An 18,553-nucleotide genomic window follows, 5' to 3' on the forward strand; every position below is an offset into this window, starting at 1 on the left:
CTGACCATGATACAAATAGTGAGCTATCTGGTGTTAACGGATGCAGTGCTGGTGTTTTTGAAGTGAATTTGACAGACAAGGACGGTAAAACAGAATTGCGTGCGCACCCAACATTCGCAAGGACTGGTCGTGGACCAGGTCATAATATTGTAACATGCCTTACAGGGTCTAAAGGTTTAGCCAGGAATGTTAAAACTCCAATTGAAACCTGGGAGCTATTTTTTCCAGGCGATATTTTACAAAAGATTGTCGACTATACCAATATTTGGTTAAAACAATGACAATAATTCTTTAGTGTGTTCACATAAAGAAAATAGTGCAAAATTGAACTTGAATATGAACTCAAATATATGTCAAATATTGTATAATTCTCTCATATACATGTTCTTCACAAAGGTGGTTGTTATGCTGTAAAATTAGAAGTTTTTATCATTTGAAATGCAAATATTTCTGAAAAAACTGTGTTTAAATTTATGATTACTTATGCCAGAAATATTACAGTGAGAATGGATGAAGGGAACGATAATATATATCTAGTTCAAACAGCTTCCATTTTACAAACCAGAAAAAATAAATAGAACGGAAAGTTATTTTTCAAAGCTTTCAAAATTTATTTGAAAATCAACTCAATTTTCAACAAGTTTTTATTTTTCTAATGCGGTCATTGAGTACGTAAAAATGTTTTAAATATTATCTAAATAAAACTAAACTTACTTTCAACAGTATTAACTTCAACACTTTTATTAGATTCCAAGGCCATACAATAAATTATGAAAATAATTGCTGCGGTCTAAAAGACCGCACGCGCCCGAGAGTGTTCGTCGGAAGAGCGCGCCCGATTGAGGGTTAAGTATGCACACTGCTCAATCAAAACAGCGCGTCAGAGTAGGGATCGAATAACTGGAATACTATGAAGAACCAGTGTGTTATGTACTAGCTGTATCAGAAAATGTATGAACGAGATGAATGGCATGCTAAAGAAGAAAGTTTTCTAACTCCCCAGCTATTTCCCGCCAATATTCAGTCAGTACGGTCAGTCAGTTCAGTCAGTCGGCATGCAGCAGTAATCCCATCTATCGGAGTTGAGAGGCAGGATAAGAAACAAATAACATCACAACAAACAATGGTCAATGTAATGTTATTGTTGATCCATGTTACGCGTTTTCGATAATGTAGGCCTTCACATTTAGTTTTCTTCTGACCCTGAAATACCACTCATCATAGTCAGAACAGTAAAACTGAATAAAACATAAATGATCGGAAATTGTATTCTCTGAAACTTTTTGCTATGTAGTACTTTTCGATAGGACCAAAAACAGATATTTAAAAATTAAATTTTAGGCGCCTTCCCCTAAACGACAATTTCATCCAGGGTGAATAAAATTGTTTATAGCTTAGACTGTAGTTTCTTATTCCCTGACTCTATATACCAATTTTCATTAAATACTGTTAACCCATTTTCTCGTGGCTCGGCATCGATATGGACTTAGCAACAAAAATACAATTTCATGAATAACTGTGTGATCATAGCCGGTACGGTAAAAATGTGTAAGACATAAATGGTTGGAAATTTAATTCAATATAACTTTGGTTATGTACTATTTATCGATACGACCACTAATAATATAATTATTTGAGAATTAAATATTAGGCCTTCCCCTAAACTACCATTTCATTCAGCCTGAATAAAATGATTTATCTCCTAGATTATAGTAGCTCATTCTCCGACTTTGTATACCAGTTTTCAATGAGATAGGACCACGACTGACGTAAATATTTAAGAATTAAATTTTAGGCCTTCCCCTAAACTACCATTTCACTCAGCATGAATAAAATTATTTATAGCCTATGTGGTAGCGACTTATTCCCTGACTTTGCATACCAATTTTTATTAAGGTAGGACCACTAATAACATAAATATTTGGAAATTAAATTTTAGGCCTTCCCCTAAACTACCATTTCACTCAGCGTGAATAAAATTTTGTACAGCTTAGATTGTAGCGACTTATTCCCCGACTTTGCATACAGATTTTCATTAAATTCTCTTTAGCAGTTTTCTAGTGATGCATGTACATACATACAGACAGACAGACAGACAGACAGACAGAAATTACGGAAAAGTAAAAAGTACATTTCCTTGTTACTCTGGGCATGACCGATACAGAAATACCATTCTTTTTAAATTCTGCGCAATGTACAGATTTGGGAGAAAGGAGACGAGCTGCTCGATTAAATGGTATGTAAAATTCTAAATTCCCATAGAGGGAATTTAGAATTTTCCATTCGGAATTGCCAGGCGGGCAATAATTCCATTGTGGAGATTTATCTCCCGTATGCAGTTATCAGACTGTGCCTCATAAATAGGCTTCTGATAAGCTCACCTGCATCATCCTCTGTCCACATACTTTTTTCGGCTAGGTGGTGCTCTTCTCCTCACTCTCTTCGCTGTCTCAGCCAGCCCAAGAATAATTTAATGGGCAGACGCCTAGTTGGTTGTCGCCTCCCTCCAACATGTCTTCCTGTCTCATCAAGAATGTGGACACCGTTCATTCACCTCAGGACATCCAGTTCTCACTTCGGGACAGCAACATTGCGACTAAATGTGTTCTCCGTCTCCAAGATGCCTCATCTGGGCAACCTTCGCCCGACGTTTTGGTCTTCTTTGAATACGCCCTGCATGGACCAAAATACATCGCTAAAGGCACCATCCCTCTCTTTCAAGCTCAGCACAAAGTTCTTCCCATTCCCGACTACCTCTTACAACAAGTGGCCTCTGATCCTGTCCTCTCTGCCCGACTTCCTGTCTCCCTTCATTCACTACCACTGCCATCTCTTCTGTCCAAATGGTAATTCTAAATCCCCATGGAGGGAATTAGATATTTTTCCACCAATAGAGCATATCAAAAATTAGATGTTGGCTTTTCAGGTGTTTGCTCTATTAACCATCGGTCTTCGCCTACCCTTACTACTACTACATCCACTACAGTTACTACCTCTGTTCAGCTTCTCCCGTCTTCTTCTTCCGCCACTCTCACATTCAGTCCTCCTTCTCCCATCATGTCTACCACCACCCCCTCCCTAACTACGACCCTCCCCAGTCCCCAACTGCCCCTTGCTGATTCACTGGATACCGCCACTACTGCTCAGCCAGCTTCCCGCGGAGCATCTGGCGCTACCACGACCAATCAACCACCTTCAGTGTCGAGTTGTGTTCCTCGTGGCGTCGACCCGGCGATTTCTGAACAGGACATCTTTAACGATCTCATCATGGCAGGGGTTCCGGCACGGCGCATCTTCCGTATCTTCAACGATCGCGGTCCGACGTACATGGTACGCCTTCAGCTTCCCACCAATAAAGACGTCACCCGCCTGCTCACCGAAGGAGTCCGTCTTCACTGTCGCACTTATCGTGTAGAGACTTCCCGATCCTCACCCCGCGTTGCACGTTCTCCCCCCTGTTCCCCAGTTCTTCGCTCTCGACAAGATCCACCGCCGCAGACGATTTATCCACCTGTTTCCCAACCCACATTCAGCCTCCCGCCTCTTACCATTCTCGAACTGTTCCGTCTACTTGCCACCTCCGTTACAAACCTTACAACTAACCTGTATTATTTCCTTCTCCAATATTCCCCGTGTCCATCTAATTATACCTTCCTCCCCCCCCCGCCCCCTCTCTACCTGTTTCTGTCCAACATGTAATCTAGTAACTTGTTCATGCACTTGTAGCAACTCACTGTATTCACTTTTCTCATATGCGCGCCCGAGATACGTCGTCAAGTCAATAAAATTCTCCTCCCGTCTCCTCTGGTATTTGTAGGGTCTTGCCCGGGAGGGGTGCTTTGCGGGTCGCTCCTGGGCCTGGCTTGTTGTCACGGTATCCTCGAGCCTCTTCCATTACAGTCTTCTTTTCCGGTATGTACAACACATACAGCTATAATGCACTTTTCTCACTTTCTTCCTTTCCATTTGGCCTAAGAGCTACTAGTTTAGCTGTGGCCCGCCCACCTCAATTGCAGGTGGGAATGAAATAACTTTTTGATGATGCTCACCTGCATACACCCAGCGTCAGTGGGTAGGGTCTGACACATCCCACTCTGACGAGTCTAGTGTCAGACCTAAGACAAAACGCTAGTTAATAGAGCAAATGCCTGAAAAGCCTTACATCTGATATGTAAATGGTATGTTCCGAGCTGTCAGAGGAGAGAAGGTGTGGGAGGACATCAGTAGACGAATAAGTTTGTGTGGTGTCTTTAAAAGTAGGAAAGATCAGAATATGAAGATAAAGATGGAATTCAAGAGGACAAATTGGGGCATTGGAATAACTTACCAAAGGAAATGTTCAATGATTTTCCAATTTCTTTGCGGTCATTAAAGAAAAGGCTAGGAAAACAACAGATACGGAATCTGCCACCTGGGCAACTGCCCTAAATGCAGATCAGTAGTGATTGATTGAGTTGCTATAGTAGCCCTTGTTTATAAAGGAAAGGGTGATAGACATAAAGCTGAAAATTACAGGCCAGTCAGTTTGATGTGCATTGCATGTAAGCTTTGGGAAGGCATCCTTTCTGGTTATTTAAGAGATGTTTGCAAAATTAATAACTGGTTTGATAGAAGGTAGTTTGGCTTTAGGAAGGGTTATTCCATTGAAGCTCAACTTGTAGGATTCCAGCAAGATATAGCAGATATCCTGGATTCAGGAGGTCAATTGTACTGTATCGTGACTGACCTATCTAAGGCATTTGATAGGGTAGATTATGGAAGACCACTGGCAAAAATGAGTGCAATTGGACTTGACATAAGAGTGACTGAATGGTTGGCTCTGTTTCTAGAAAATAGAACTCAGAAAATTAGAGTAGGCAAAGCTTTATCTGCCACTGTAATAATTAAGAGGGGAATTCCTCAAAGGCAGTATTATTGGACCTTTATGTTTTCTTATATATATCAATGATACGTTTTCTTATATACATCAATGATACATGTAAAGGAGTGGAATCAGAGATAAGGCTTTTTGCAGATGATGTTATTCTGTACAGAGTAATAAATAAGTTACAAGATTGTGAGCAACTGCAAAATGACCTTGATAATGTTGTGAGACGAACAGTAGCCAATAGTATGATGATAAACGGGGTTAAGAGTCATGTTGTGAGTTTCACAAATAGGAAAAGTCCTCTCAGTTTTAATTACTGAGTTGATGGGGTGAACGTTCCCTTTGGGGATCATTGTAAATACCTAGGTCTTAATATAAGGAATGATCTTCATTGGGGTAATCACATAAATTTGATTGTAAATAAAGGGTACAGATCTCTGCACATGGTTATGAGGGTATTTAGGGGTTGTAGTAAGGATAAAGGAGAGGGCATATAAGTCTCTGGCAAGACCCCAACTAGAGTATGGTTTCAGTGTATGGGACCCTCACCAGGATTACTTGATTCAAGAATGATAAAAAAAAAACCAAAGAAAAGCAGCTCGATTTGTTCTGGGTGATTTCCGACAGAAGAGTAGCGTTACAAAAATGTTGCAAAGTTTGGGTTGGGAAGACTTGGGAGAAAGGAGATAAGCTGCTCGACTAAGTGGTATGTGATATAGATGTTGATTCCCATAGGGAACCTGAAATATTTGTCCCTAATGAGTAAATCTATAATACCCACATAAGTGGTCCGTTATTGGATATTGTCAATTTTTCAATGTTTGGTTAGGTGACAGTCTCTGATAGTGCATTGGCACTGCCAGTGGCTTCAAGTAGCCTACACAGTAGCCTCTACGGTATGCACTAGCTATGCGTCTTGCTGGGTGTGCTAAGTACTATCTGATGAGCCCAGCTTAGCACACGGGGGCGAAACGCTGGCAACCAGGAATGGTATTATAAGTGGTATGTTCCGAGCTGTCAGTGGAGAGTTGGCGTGGGAGGACATCGGAAGACGAATAAGTTTGAGTGGTGTCTTTAAAAGTAGGAAAGATCAGAATATGAAGATAAAGTTGGAATTCAAAAGGACAAATTGGGGCAAGTATTCGTTTATAGGAAGGGGAGTTAGGGATTGGAATAACTTACCAAGGGAGATGTTCAATAAATTTCCAATTTCTTTGGAATCATTTAAGAAAAGGCTAGGAAAACAACAGATAAGGAATCTGCCACCTGGGCAACTGCCCTAAATGCAGATCAGTAGTGATTGATTGATTTGAAACTCTTATTTTATATATATATATATATATATGTTATGCATTTTATGGTACTTTAATGTCCATTAAAATTTATCCAGGGGGTTTTTTTCTTACCTTTCTTTTTCATAACCGTTCACCCGTTCCCAAACATTAGAACAGATAATCGTGGTTTTACTATATTTCTGTTAATGTTTTCTTTTTCAGGCAGTTTATAAATTTATTTGTTCAAAGTTATTTTTAGCAGACTGGCACCTAACAGTACTAAATTAACCAAGTCTAAACTGAAAAGAGATGGCTTCAGACACCACAAAATATTTATTTTGTTCAAAACTTTATTGGAAAGACTTTCATTTACACTGATAAGTTTTCCAAATATTATTCCTATTTGTCAAGTGCTTCTCTGAGACTTACAAGTTCACCTGACTTATCCAAAACAACGTACAGACTGATAATTCCATTATTTTGTCCATAAAACACTATCTACTGTATTACCTTTCCTTTCAACAATTCTTACCAACATCCCAGAAATATTTCCTTGCTGCCTAATTGAGAATTCATGTTTTCATCGATGCCCTCTGATCGTTTCCTGTTGGACTCATTCTACCATGATATGTGCCTATCTATTCTCTGGAATTTTTCATAAATTATGTGCATGTACTTCAATATAACATTTTTATCCATCTACAGGCAAACTTCACATTCTACATCTCAGTCCTAATAATACTTTGTTCACTGAAGATCAAATAGTAATTGGTACGATTAAAATAAATTACACTGAAAACCTGCATATTCCTTATAGACTCCCTAAATTCTAACTCATGTATGATGCATTCTATCTTTGATCTTGTGCCTTTACCCTTCTCAAAAAGTGAATTTCCAATTGTTGATCCTCCACTAGCATGGAAGTCCTTGTAAGTGATTCCTATTCCTGTCAGAGTCAAAGTCATACTCACATTGACCCATCAGCCATTACTATTTCATACCACTCCTAAATCATGCACGGAAATCGCTCATTAGCAGTATACTATCTTTGCAATTGATCCTCATATTTACATTATTCAATGTAGGCCTATCTTAGAACTTGTCTATTTCATCCTCATTTGCCATTTCACATAGCTAGTACACAGAGACAATCTTAATACTAATCTGTACAACCACCAAATCTACCCATATGAATCATTAATTTAAGTGTGGAACATGAAGTATGCTGTGTAATATGACTTTCATAACAAACAATCCTGGTTCCCATTCTGCTGTTTTCCTTTTCACTTCTGTCAAGATTATCCATCTAATCTTCTTCCCCCGCCTCCTTCTCTACTATCATTATCCAATATCTAAACAAATTATTTTCGTTGGTAATAAATTCACATTATTTATGTGTTCGTTCATTCGGCGTATGGATTTTAGTGCCAGGAGTGTCCAACGACAAGTTTAGCTCATCTGGTGCATGTTTATTTGTTGCTCATAGGCAACCCGAGTGTCTGGGTATGAGACGATAATGAAGAGGTAGGGAGAGGATGAAGCCCAGTGTTGGTATATAGCCAAATAACACTAAGGGGAAGTCTTAATGTCTTCTTTGGACATACAAACACTAACAACAGCATCATATGCCCTCACTCCATAAGAATACTGTGGATAGGTTTGGAATTGAACCCAGGCTTTTGGCATGCGATCTAATAGTTAATACCTGTATATCACTACCTCTCCTACCCTGCCAGCTAACTTTCTGATTGAGAAAATGTTTTCCTCCAATCAATCAATCAATCAATCAATCAATCAATCAATCAATCAATCAATCAATCAATCAATCAATCAATCAATCAATCAATCAATCAATCAATCAATCAATCAATCAATCAATCAATCAATCAATCAATCAATCAATCAATCAATCAATCAATCAATCAATCAATCAATCAATCAATCAATCAATCAATCAATCAATCAATCAATCAATCAATCAATCAATCAATCAATCAATCAATCAATCAATCAATCAATCAATCAATCAATCAATCAATCAATCAATCAATCAATCAATCAATCAATCAATCAATCAATCAATCAATCAATCAATCAATCAATCAATCAATCAATCAATCAATCAATCAATCAATCAATCAATCAATCAATCAATCAATCAATCAATCAATCAATCAATCAATCAATCAATCAATCAATCAATCAATCAATCAATCAATCAATCAATCAATCAATCAATCAATCAATCAATCAATCAATCAATCAATCAATCAATCAATCAATCAATCAATCAATCAATCAATCAATCAATCAATCAATCAATCAATCAATCAATCAATCAATCAATCAATCAATCAATCAATCAATCAATCAATCAATCAATCAATCAATCAATCAATCAATCAATCAATCAATCAATCAATCAATCAATCAATCAATCAATCAATCAATCAATCAATCAATCAATCAATCAATCAATCAATCAATCAATCAATCAATCAATCAATCAATCAATCAATCAATCAATCAATCAATCAATCAATCAATCAATCAATCAATCAATCAATCAATCAATCAATCAATCAATCAATCAATCAATCAATCAATCAATCAATCAATCAATCAATCAATCAATCAATCAATCAATCAATCAATCAATCAATCAATCAATCAATCAATCAATCAATCAATCAATCAATCAATCAATCAATCAATCAATCAATCAATCAATCAATCAATCAATCAATCAATCAATCAATCAATCAATCAATCAATCAATCAATCAATCAATCAATCAATCAATCAATCAATCAATCAATCAATCAATCAATCAATCAATCAATGAATGAATGAATGAATGAATGAATGAATGAATGAATGTTGTTTTAATGATCATGGCCAATGTCTGATTTTAACTATTTCTTTCAATATAGCAGAGAGATTGTTTTCCTTCCTCCCTATATTAAGCAATAGCATATTTATCTTTAAAAAAATAGAAATTAAAAAACCAACAGATATCCTTGCACATAGTTAAACAGAAATAAACAATAATTTAAATACTATTAGATAAAATTCTACATACCTGAGGTTCATAACGGATAACAATGTCATATTCCAAGCTGGTTTTGACATTGTCAATCTTGAATTCTAAATCTGAATCTTCAAATGCACGCATGAAACCTGTTCCAGTCCAGGTGTTCTCTTGACCATCTCTGTATGGCTCCCGTATAACAACTTGACAGTTCTGAAAGATCATCATCATTAAATACTTATGATTTCTTTTAAATATCTAGACAAGACATACAGTAGATAAACACACAAAGAATTAAATAATACTAAATTCAGTATGAGATAGAAAGCTGCAAAAGAACTGTTGAAAGAAAATTTTGTATTGATCATTTAAATTTATTATTTAGATATAGTTCTTGGATGTATAATGAAAATACACTTTCCCTTTGAACAAAAACTCTTAATTAACACTTCAAATTTAAATACTACTGTCATAGTTCTTAATGTGCAAGTAAATTCTTTACCTGCTAATGCATAGCTATAATTATTTAGGACTAGCAAGATACCCGTGCTTTGCTGCGGTTTTAAACTGAAAGTTATTATTCAAAGTTTTACATTGTGGTGAGTCCACTGTCAGCTGAGCCTGTAAAATATGCCCTCAGTTCATATGTCGAACAGTTTCGGGGGAATGATTATTTATTTTCTGATCTAACCCTCATTTGAACCCCATACGGAAGAATTTGAATGTTTTAAATCCTATTTATTTAACATCTAGGACATAAAAGCGACCAACCTGTAAAAGAATTTTGTATGTCGAACAGTCATGGAGGAATGAATGCTTTTTATGGGGTGAATGTTTTTAAATATTTATTAACATCTAGGATATAGAAGACCACCCTTCATCTTTTTAAAAATTAAGTTTGTGCCTGAAACGGTTTCAGAAGAATGTATATTGTGTTTCTGAGCGTCAACCACCATCTAAACCTCTTAGGGGAGAAATATTTTGAAGTATACGATATTTTACACGTAGGATATAAAAGAAAACATTTTTCAGAAAATTCCAACTTTGTACGTCAAACGGTTTTGGAGAGATGAATAATTTTGTTTACAGAGCTAACCTCATTTAATTCTTTAGGGGTGTAATGTTTAAAAATATTTCCTAGGATTTAAAATATATACCGCTATTTGGAATGTTTTCTTTGTACGTTAAACTGTTTCGAAGGAAGGAATGAATATACGTTTTTGGATCCTAACCCCCATGTAACTCTCTGAGGGGTTAAATTTGTTTTAAACCTTCTGTTATTTAACCCAATGGCTGCCAAGATCTGAAAAAAGCCAATGCTCTGTGAATCTTAAAACTGACGTGATCCGAAGAGATCTGATGCAGTACAGGCTGGTTTTCAAATACCGCTTGTTCAGGTTTAACGCAACAGATGACTCGCGTATGCATGTTGGCTGGTCCCTGGTATCTCTTACTTCAAGTAAATACCATTTCCACTCCGACAAAGAGAATGTAACATTCTCATTTTCTATTACTTTTGAGAGGTTGGGATACGCTGGCCATGTCATGTGCGCCACGAACTTTGCGCAGCAAGCTTGTTTGACGCGAGGTATTGCTTTAAACTGTGTTTTTTGTGAATTATACTGTGAATTCGTGTAGGGTACGATGATGCTACTACTACTACTACTACTACATGTCAAAAGTGAAGAAGACAATGACGTTAATGTTAACCTGTGAAATGCAAGTCACCATAACGACGAGCCTAACCTCCATTTACAATTTCAAAAACTAAAATCATTTGGACATTTTTAAACATAGAGATTTAAAACTTTAACATTAAAAGACAACACAGTTTAGTGTTTCTAACAGTGACATTGACATGTATGTGAAAAAATTATTACTATGCCAAATACTAATTCAAATTTGCAAAATTAATTACAGAACGTGGACATTAATAATTCATTAATTATTTTTAATATAAAGACATCAGCGCCAATAAAGTAAATCACAGGACATATAGATGGATATATCATGAATCATTAAAAAAACTAATATATATAGCTTCAAAACTGAGGCAAATACCAAATTTTGAGTAGGACCTTACATTTTACCTTAATTTAAGTTGGCAGTTTTAGCAGTACTACAGCATTTTAGCTCGGCAGGGAAAGGGTTAACACCTAGAATATCATTTGAAATTTTAACTTCATAATTCAAAATGGTTTCATATCAATGCATATTTTTGTCATCATTCCTCACCCTCCAGTCAAAACCCCTTAGGAGTGTTTTGCTTTAAGTCCACTTCTTATTTGTATCCTCATAAAAGGAATTCAATTCCATTTACACCCCCCTTAATTTCCCCCCCTCCCTCCCACACCAAATATATGTTCCTTTATTTTTAAAAGAAATTCCAAATACCATATCCTCATATAAAGAATTCAACTCGTTTTTCAATTTGTTCCCCCCCTACCACCACCACCACCACAACCAACTGGATTTTCCAAAAAAAAAAGAATACATGTTTCTTTATTTTTAAAAGAGTTTTGATCTTCAGTTTTTGAGATATAAGTATTCTCATAAAAAGAATTCAACCCATTTTTCAGTCCTTTCTACCCCTTCATTTTTTCTGAAAACAAAAAATACTGTATTTACTCACGTATTAGACCCTTCTCCCCCCCCCCCCCCTTTACAGCCAAAAAAGTAAAGGAAGTTCCAATATGTGATAACCTCAAATTTTGTTCAGTGAACACATGACTTCTAGGCTATAAAGAGCTATACATTGTACATGTAAACATTCTACACTATTCTTTAACAAACTTATCAATGTATTTGAGTTATACTGGCTATTTTCACTAGAAGGCAGTATTTCTAAATGTAGAAAGACAATAAATGGTGATCACGACTTTTAGGCCTACATATAAATTAAATATAGTCAGTTTTAGTTACTCATTTCACATCATTTGTTTCATCTCATTAATTCCTCTGATGAGGTTGAAGTCAGGAAGGGCATGCGGTCATAAAAACTCACTACGAAGATTCGTCACACTTCATACTCTACCCCGTAGAGAAAAGTGATAAGGGTATCATATTATCATATTATACAATATTGATACGAAATAATGGCCAGTCATTTGTCTCTGTCAGTTGAGCAGTGGTTCTACTACACAGTAAACCTACAAGTAAAACTGATCACTGTTTTCATTTGAATTAACGTCTTGCACCGCCAACTTCCCTACTACCATGCGTCGTCATTCCAAGTGACGTTATCTTCATTGCCATCTCATCAGCTGTGCACTGTAATCAAGAGCATTCAAGGTTCCATCTTTTTGAACCTTTTAAAAATAGTTTTGTTCCCGACTATAGAGTCCAAACAGTGTGAATCTATTCCCGAATGGTTTGTGATAATCCCAGTTGTTGTGTATGTAGCAGAAGCCACTCCTTCCAAATAAAGCCATGCTACAGAAAGTGTGCCAAACCACCAGCTGATAACTAGCATATGTTACGAGTTATACTTCCGAATGTAATACATAGTGACTGGAAGCATTCTTTTAATAACTGCAGCCGTTGAAAGACAGACCCTTACTTTTAAGTATATTTCATGCTTGTTCTTTACATTTATCACATCAGAATTTACCTGAACAACTGCAAATGAGATAAGAGACGGCATTGTTTAGGTTAAGTATGCCATCGCCCGGATAGTGCCAGAAGTTCCACGACAGAAAGAATAAAAATAAATTACAGGAAAGTTTGCTGTATTTATGCTTACCTACAGATGTGGCATAATGCGTTTTATTATCATAATGTTTAATTTGATACGTTTGTTGTCTCTATGTTTTTTATTAACATATACCTAGTATGTTTTGCTAGGCATCTCCAAAAATCGTTAAGAAAAGTGGGGACATCATATTATTATTATTATTATTATTATTATTATTATTATTATTATTATTATTATTATTATTATTATTTGTTAGGTATGTTGGCAAGAAAAACAATTGTTATGACTGGATAGTTTTTACCATGTTTCAAAACTTACTTCTCCCAAAAAAATACCTATATTGGCCCGAGTTACGAGATATTAAACAATCAGTTTGTTAATAATCTCGCCTGCTGTATTAATAGGAACAACCATGAATATTTCTTAACTGAAGTAAACTTGTTTTCTCATCCTGAGGTGGTGCAGCTCTTTTCAGACACGCCCGCAGTGGAAGGGAATTACATGCACAATTTTTACCACATATCAACCTTCCTGCCATTCATAAATATCTAGCAGTACGGTACCGGGAATCAAACTCAGACTCCCGCGAACCGCAGCTAATTGTGGTAACCATTACGCTGGCAGACATTCTTAACTACAAAAGCAACATAGACATATAGCACGACTGATGCATGCTTGCAATGCACGGGTCGGACACAAAACTATTCACCTATTTATGCGACACCATCAGAGCTGCAGTGGGCCTACCCTACGGAGGCGGACATTTCTTAACTACAAAACACAGGTGTACCGCATGATTTTGATGCGTGTTTTCACTGTGTGGGTCGTAAAGAAGAAACTATTCACAAATTTGTGCGATGTCATCAGAGCTGCAATAAGACATGTGACCGCTTTGAAGTTTCTTCTCTGACAAATTACATTGGGGGGGGTCTTGAATATGAGATTTATTTTTTTCATTATTTTCATGTCAAAAAGCCAAGGGGGGTCTAATACACGAGTAAATATGGCATGTGTTACTTTATTTTTAAAAGAGATTTAAAATAACATGTTACAGGCATGAAAATTGGTAAGTGTAGATATACTCGTTTTAATAGTTTACCCCCTTTAACACTTCCCCTTAAGTGGAATTTCAGAAAAAAATGATGTGTATTCCTTTACTTTTACAGGAAAATCCAAATACAAATTTTCATGACTGTAACATGTTATGTTTTTGAGATATACTGTAAGATATAATCACTTTAAAAATTCACCCCCTTGTCACTCCTGCTCAACCCCCTTTAGGTAGATTTTCCAAAAACAAAAAAATACGCATTTCTTTTCTTTTTTTTTTAAAGGTGATTCCAAACACCAATTTTTAGGACTGTAACAATTTCAGTTTTTAAGATATAAGTATCCTCATAAAAGGTATTCAACCCCTTTTTCACCTTATGTCAAACCCCTTAAGAGGATTTTCCAGAAACAAAAAATATGTTCCTTTATTTTTAAGGAGATTCCTAATATCAATTTTCACTTTTTTTTTTTTTTTTTCTTTCTTCCCAAAGCTGCTTTACATCGCACCAACCCAAATAAGTCTTATGGCAACAATGGGATAGGAAAGGGCTAGGAGTGGGAAGGTTCAATCCCAGCATTTGCCTGGTGTGAAAATGGGAAACCACGAAAAACTATTTTCAGGGCTGCTGACAGTAGGGTTCGAAACCACTATCTCCCGCATGCAAGCTCATAGCTGCGCGTCCCTAACCGCATGGACAACTCACCTGGTTTTCACATCTTTAAACTGTTAAGTTTTTGAGATATAGATACACTCATTTTTAAAATGTATCCCCCTTATCACCCCGTTAGCGACAGAATTTCCAAAAATCCTCCCTTAGTGAGCACCTACATCTATATATATATATAAAATAATATGTCCTGACTGACTGACTGACTGACTGACTGACTGACTGACTGACTGACTCTGACTGACTGACTCTGACTGACTGACTGACTGACTGACTCATAATCGCCCAGCCAAAACCACTGGACATAAAGAAATGAAATTTTGAGGATACATTTATATTAGGGTGTAGGTGATCACTAAGAAACGATTTTCGGGTATTCCGTCGCTAAGGGGATGCAAAGGGGAGTGAAATGTTTAAATGAGGATATCTATATCTCAAAAACTTAAAGGTTTACAGACGTAAAAACTGGTATTTGGAATCTTCATTAAAAATAAAGGAATACATGTTTTTTTGTTTTCGCAAAATCCCATTAAGGGGGGTGAAAAGGGGAAAAAGTGGTTAAATACCTTTTATGAGGATACTTATATCTCAAAAACTGAAGATGTTACAGGCATGAACATTGGCATTTGGAATATCCTTTAAAAATAAAGAAACGCATATTTTTTGTTTTTGAAAAATCCAATGAATAGGGGGTGAATGGCAGTGACAAATAGGGTGGAATTTTAAAGAAATATATCTAGGCCTACAATATATCTCAAACACTTAACATGTTACAGACATGAAAACTGGTACTTGGAATCTCCTGTAAAAGTAAAGAAACACAGATAATTTGTTTTCAGAAATCCACTTAAGTGAAACTGAAAAATGGGGCAAATTTTTAAAATGTGCATATCTACAGAATATCTCAAAAACGTAACACGTGAAAATTGGTATTTGGAGTCTTCTATAAAAATAAAGAAATACTTTTTCTTTTTTTGGAAAATCCAATTAAAGGGATTGAAAAATGAGTTGAATTCTTTGTATGAGGATGCTTATACCTCAAAAACTAAAGATGCTGCAGAAGTGAAAATTGGTATTTGGAATCTCCTTTAAAAATAAAGAAAACATGCATTTCTAGTTGGGGGTTGGTGATCAAATTAACGGGCAAGGGTGGGGGCGGCTGAAAAATGAGTTGAATTCTTTTTATGAGGATACTTACATCTCATAAACTGAAGATGTTACAGACATGAAAATTTTATTTGGAATCATCTTTCAAATTAAAGAAATTAAAGAAATACCTATTCTTTTGGCTTCGGAAAATCCACTTACGGGGGGGAGGGTGTGAATGAATTGAAAAGTTAGTCGATTTCTTTGTATGAGGATACTTATATCTCAAAAACTAACGATGACACAGACGTGAAAATTGGTATTTGGAATCTCCTTTAAAAAAGAGGAACACTTTTTTTTTCTTTTTTTCTTTGTTTTAGAAAATCGACTTAAGGGGATTTGAAAGTATGTGTAAAGAAGGAGTTGAATTCCGAGCATGAGGATACTTATATCTTAAAAACTGAAGCTGTCACAGACGTGATAGTTGGTATTTTGATTTTCCTTTAAAAATAAAGACACACATACATTTGTTTTCGGAAAGTCCACTTAAAGGGGTGGAAAGAAGTGAAAAAGAATTTGAATTCTTTTTGTGAGAATAGTTATATCTCAATAAACTGAAGGTGTTACAGACGTACAGACGTGAAAACTGGTATTTGGGATCTCCTTTAAAAATAATGAAACATTTATTTTTTTGCTTTCAGAAAATCCATTTAAAGGGCTGAAATGAATTGAAAAAGCAGGTGAATTTTTAAAATCTGTACCGTATATCTACAGTATATATGTCAAAAACTTAACATGTTAGAGACAAGAAACTTGGTATCTGAAAAATCCTTTAAAAATACAGGAACAGGTACGTTTTTGTTTTCAGAAAAGGCACTTAATGGGGGTGAAAGGAAGTTGAAAAGTGAGTTGAATATTTTTATGAGGATACTTATATCTCAAAAATTGAAAATGTTACAGACATAGAAATCGGTACTTGGAATCTCCTTTAAAAACAAAGAAACACGTATTTTTTCGACGTGAGACAAGACTGTTTCTCACATGTACAGTTCTGTACAGCATGGTCATCTTAGCCCCAAAAGGCAATACCTCAATCGTGATTTACAAAGAGTTTCTGGTGTACATGAAACTCTATTTTTCGGTGAGTTTTTATACTTTAGAGATTTTCATATAATGTCTTAGTACAGTGACAAGGAACAATTAGTTTTATCAAGTTACGAAATCAACGCGAGTGAAGCCGCGGGTAAACTGCTAGTTGTAATATAAATGTATCCCCCAAAATTTCATTTCTTTATGTCCAATAGTTTTGGCTCTGTGAGGATGAATCAGTCTGTCAGTCAGTCAGGTCTATTATTTTATATACAGTAGAAGTTTGCTATAACGAGTACGGCATATAACGAGAACCCCGTTATAACGACAATTTTTGCCTGTCCCTTCAAAATTCCTATATTAAACAGTGTATTATCGTTCAGTTATAGCGAGACCCCTATCAGTGACGCATCCGTTATTAGATGCGATTAAGTGCTCGCGACTTTCCTGCTACCAATATTTATGCACCCCAGCGATTATGTTGCATGTGACTGATCACTTTCGGTATCGCTTCCTTGCTATGTCCACTAGCGAGTACTCTCATCGAAATTCGAAGGTGATGTCGGAGTTGATTAGTAATACCCGTCGACTGCTATTCCATAAAGAAAATTTGAAATGAAAGAGGATAACACGTTTTTGTAATAAATGTGTAAATAAAGTGGCCGATAGCAATTGCTAACTCGTTAAATTAAAAAGGAGAAAAATTATTTATGACACTCACCTCTAATGTCAGATGTAATTTCTTTTCTATATATTTATTCATATCTAATTCTGGCTATCATTTCCAGATTTACTTCTGTGCCTGAGGTCCTAAGTCAACTTAAATACATCATATTGTGACAAGAAGATCATAACCTTAATTTTTGTTATATATATTTTAATGATATAATTATTCCTACAACTTTATCTTTGTCTAGTATATATATATGTTTTAGTTATCACATCATTTGTTTAATTTTTATTTGGCTGAAGATGTCCACTAAGTGGCTGAAACTAGTCCCAAGACTTATGTAATATCATTTACTTGATATTGTATTGTCAATTTATTCTTATAATTGCACTTCAATACGGAACAAAAATGAAATTTATAGCTAATAATCTACTGTAAATGCAGCTTAGTAAAATTAAGTTTTATAGACGGCAGTGATATTTTCGTGATGGATAGTCGTATTGTAAAGATACGTGCAACAGGTATTGCCGACAAATTTTCAACGGGTTCTCGTCGATATTATGATGCCACCTTTAAGTTAATGAGTATTAAACACTCTGAAATGTAGAATAATTGTGCAACTGCAGGAAAATACGGCATAGACCTAACTAAAGGTAATATTCTGCGTTAGCGTGGAAACAAAGATAGCTAAAAAATGCGTACTGTACAAAAAATGCATTCAGTGGTCCGCAACAAGAACACCTTAAAAGAAGTCGAAGATTAAATTGTAAGGTATGTGCACGAAAAATGCAAGGGCAGAATGGCCATAATGTGGCACAATAAACTTGTTTGTTGACCTTCAACGTCCGCTATTAGACCTATACATAGCTAGCCGCTGAAGTTGGCCGAACCCGACAAGCGAGACGTGCGTGTAGCGGTTGCCGGTTATATCTGATGCTGAGTAAAATAGGCAGCAAGAATATATTCCTGACTGATCGTCACAGAGACGCATGGAATAGATATTGCCGGCAAATTTTAAACCGGTTCACTTCAAAATTATGATGCCAATTTTAATTTAACGGTCATTAAACCCACGGAAATGAAGAATAATTGTGCAGCCACAATAAAATACGGCATAACGAAAG

The 18,553-nt window shown here is 35.9% G+C and overlaps 1 protein-coding gene across 3 annotated transcripts in view; it reads right to left on the reverse strand.

Annotated features, from left to right (window-relative positions):
- LanB1 (laminin subunit beta-1) overlaps positions 1–18,553 on the reverse strand; it is a 584,100-nt gene that overhangs the window by 189,381 nt on the left and 376,166 nt on the right. For all 3 annotated transcript variants that reach the window (XM_067141389.2, XM_067141390.2, XM_067141391.2), the window contains exon 14: positions 9,224–9,385. In XM_067141389.2, coding sequence (XP_066997490.2) covers positions 9,224–9,385 — 162 coding nt within the window. The remainder of the gene's footprint in view (positions 1–9,223; positions 9,386–18,553) is intronic.

Source organism: Anabrus simplex, chromosome 2, assembly GCF_040414725.1.
Source record: "Anabrus simplex isolate iqAnaSimp1 chromosome 2, ASM4041472v1, whole genome shotgun sequence".
Taxonomy (NCBI): domain Eukaryota; kingdom Metazoa; phylum Arthropoda; class Insecta; order Orthoptera; family Tettigoniidae; genus Anabrus; species Anabrus simplex.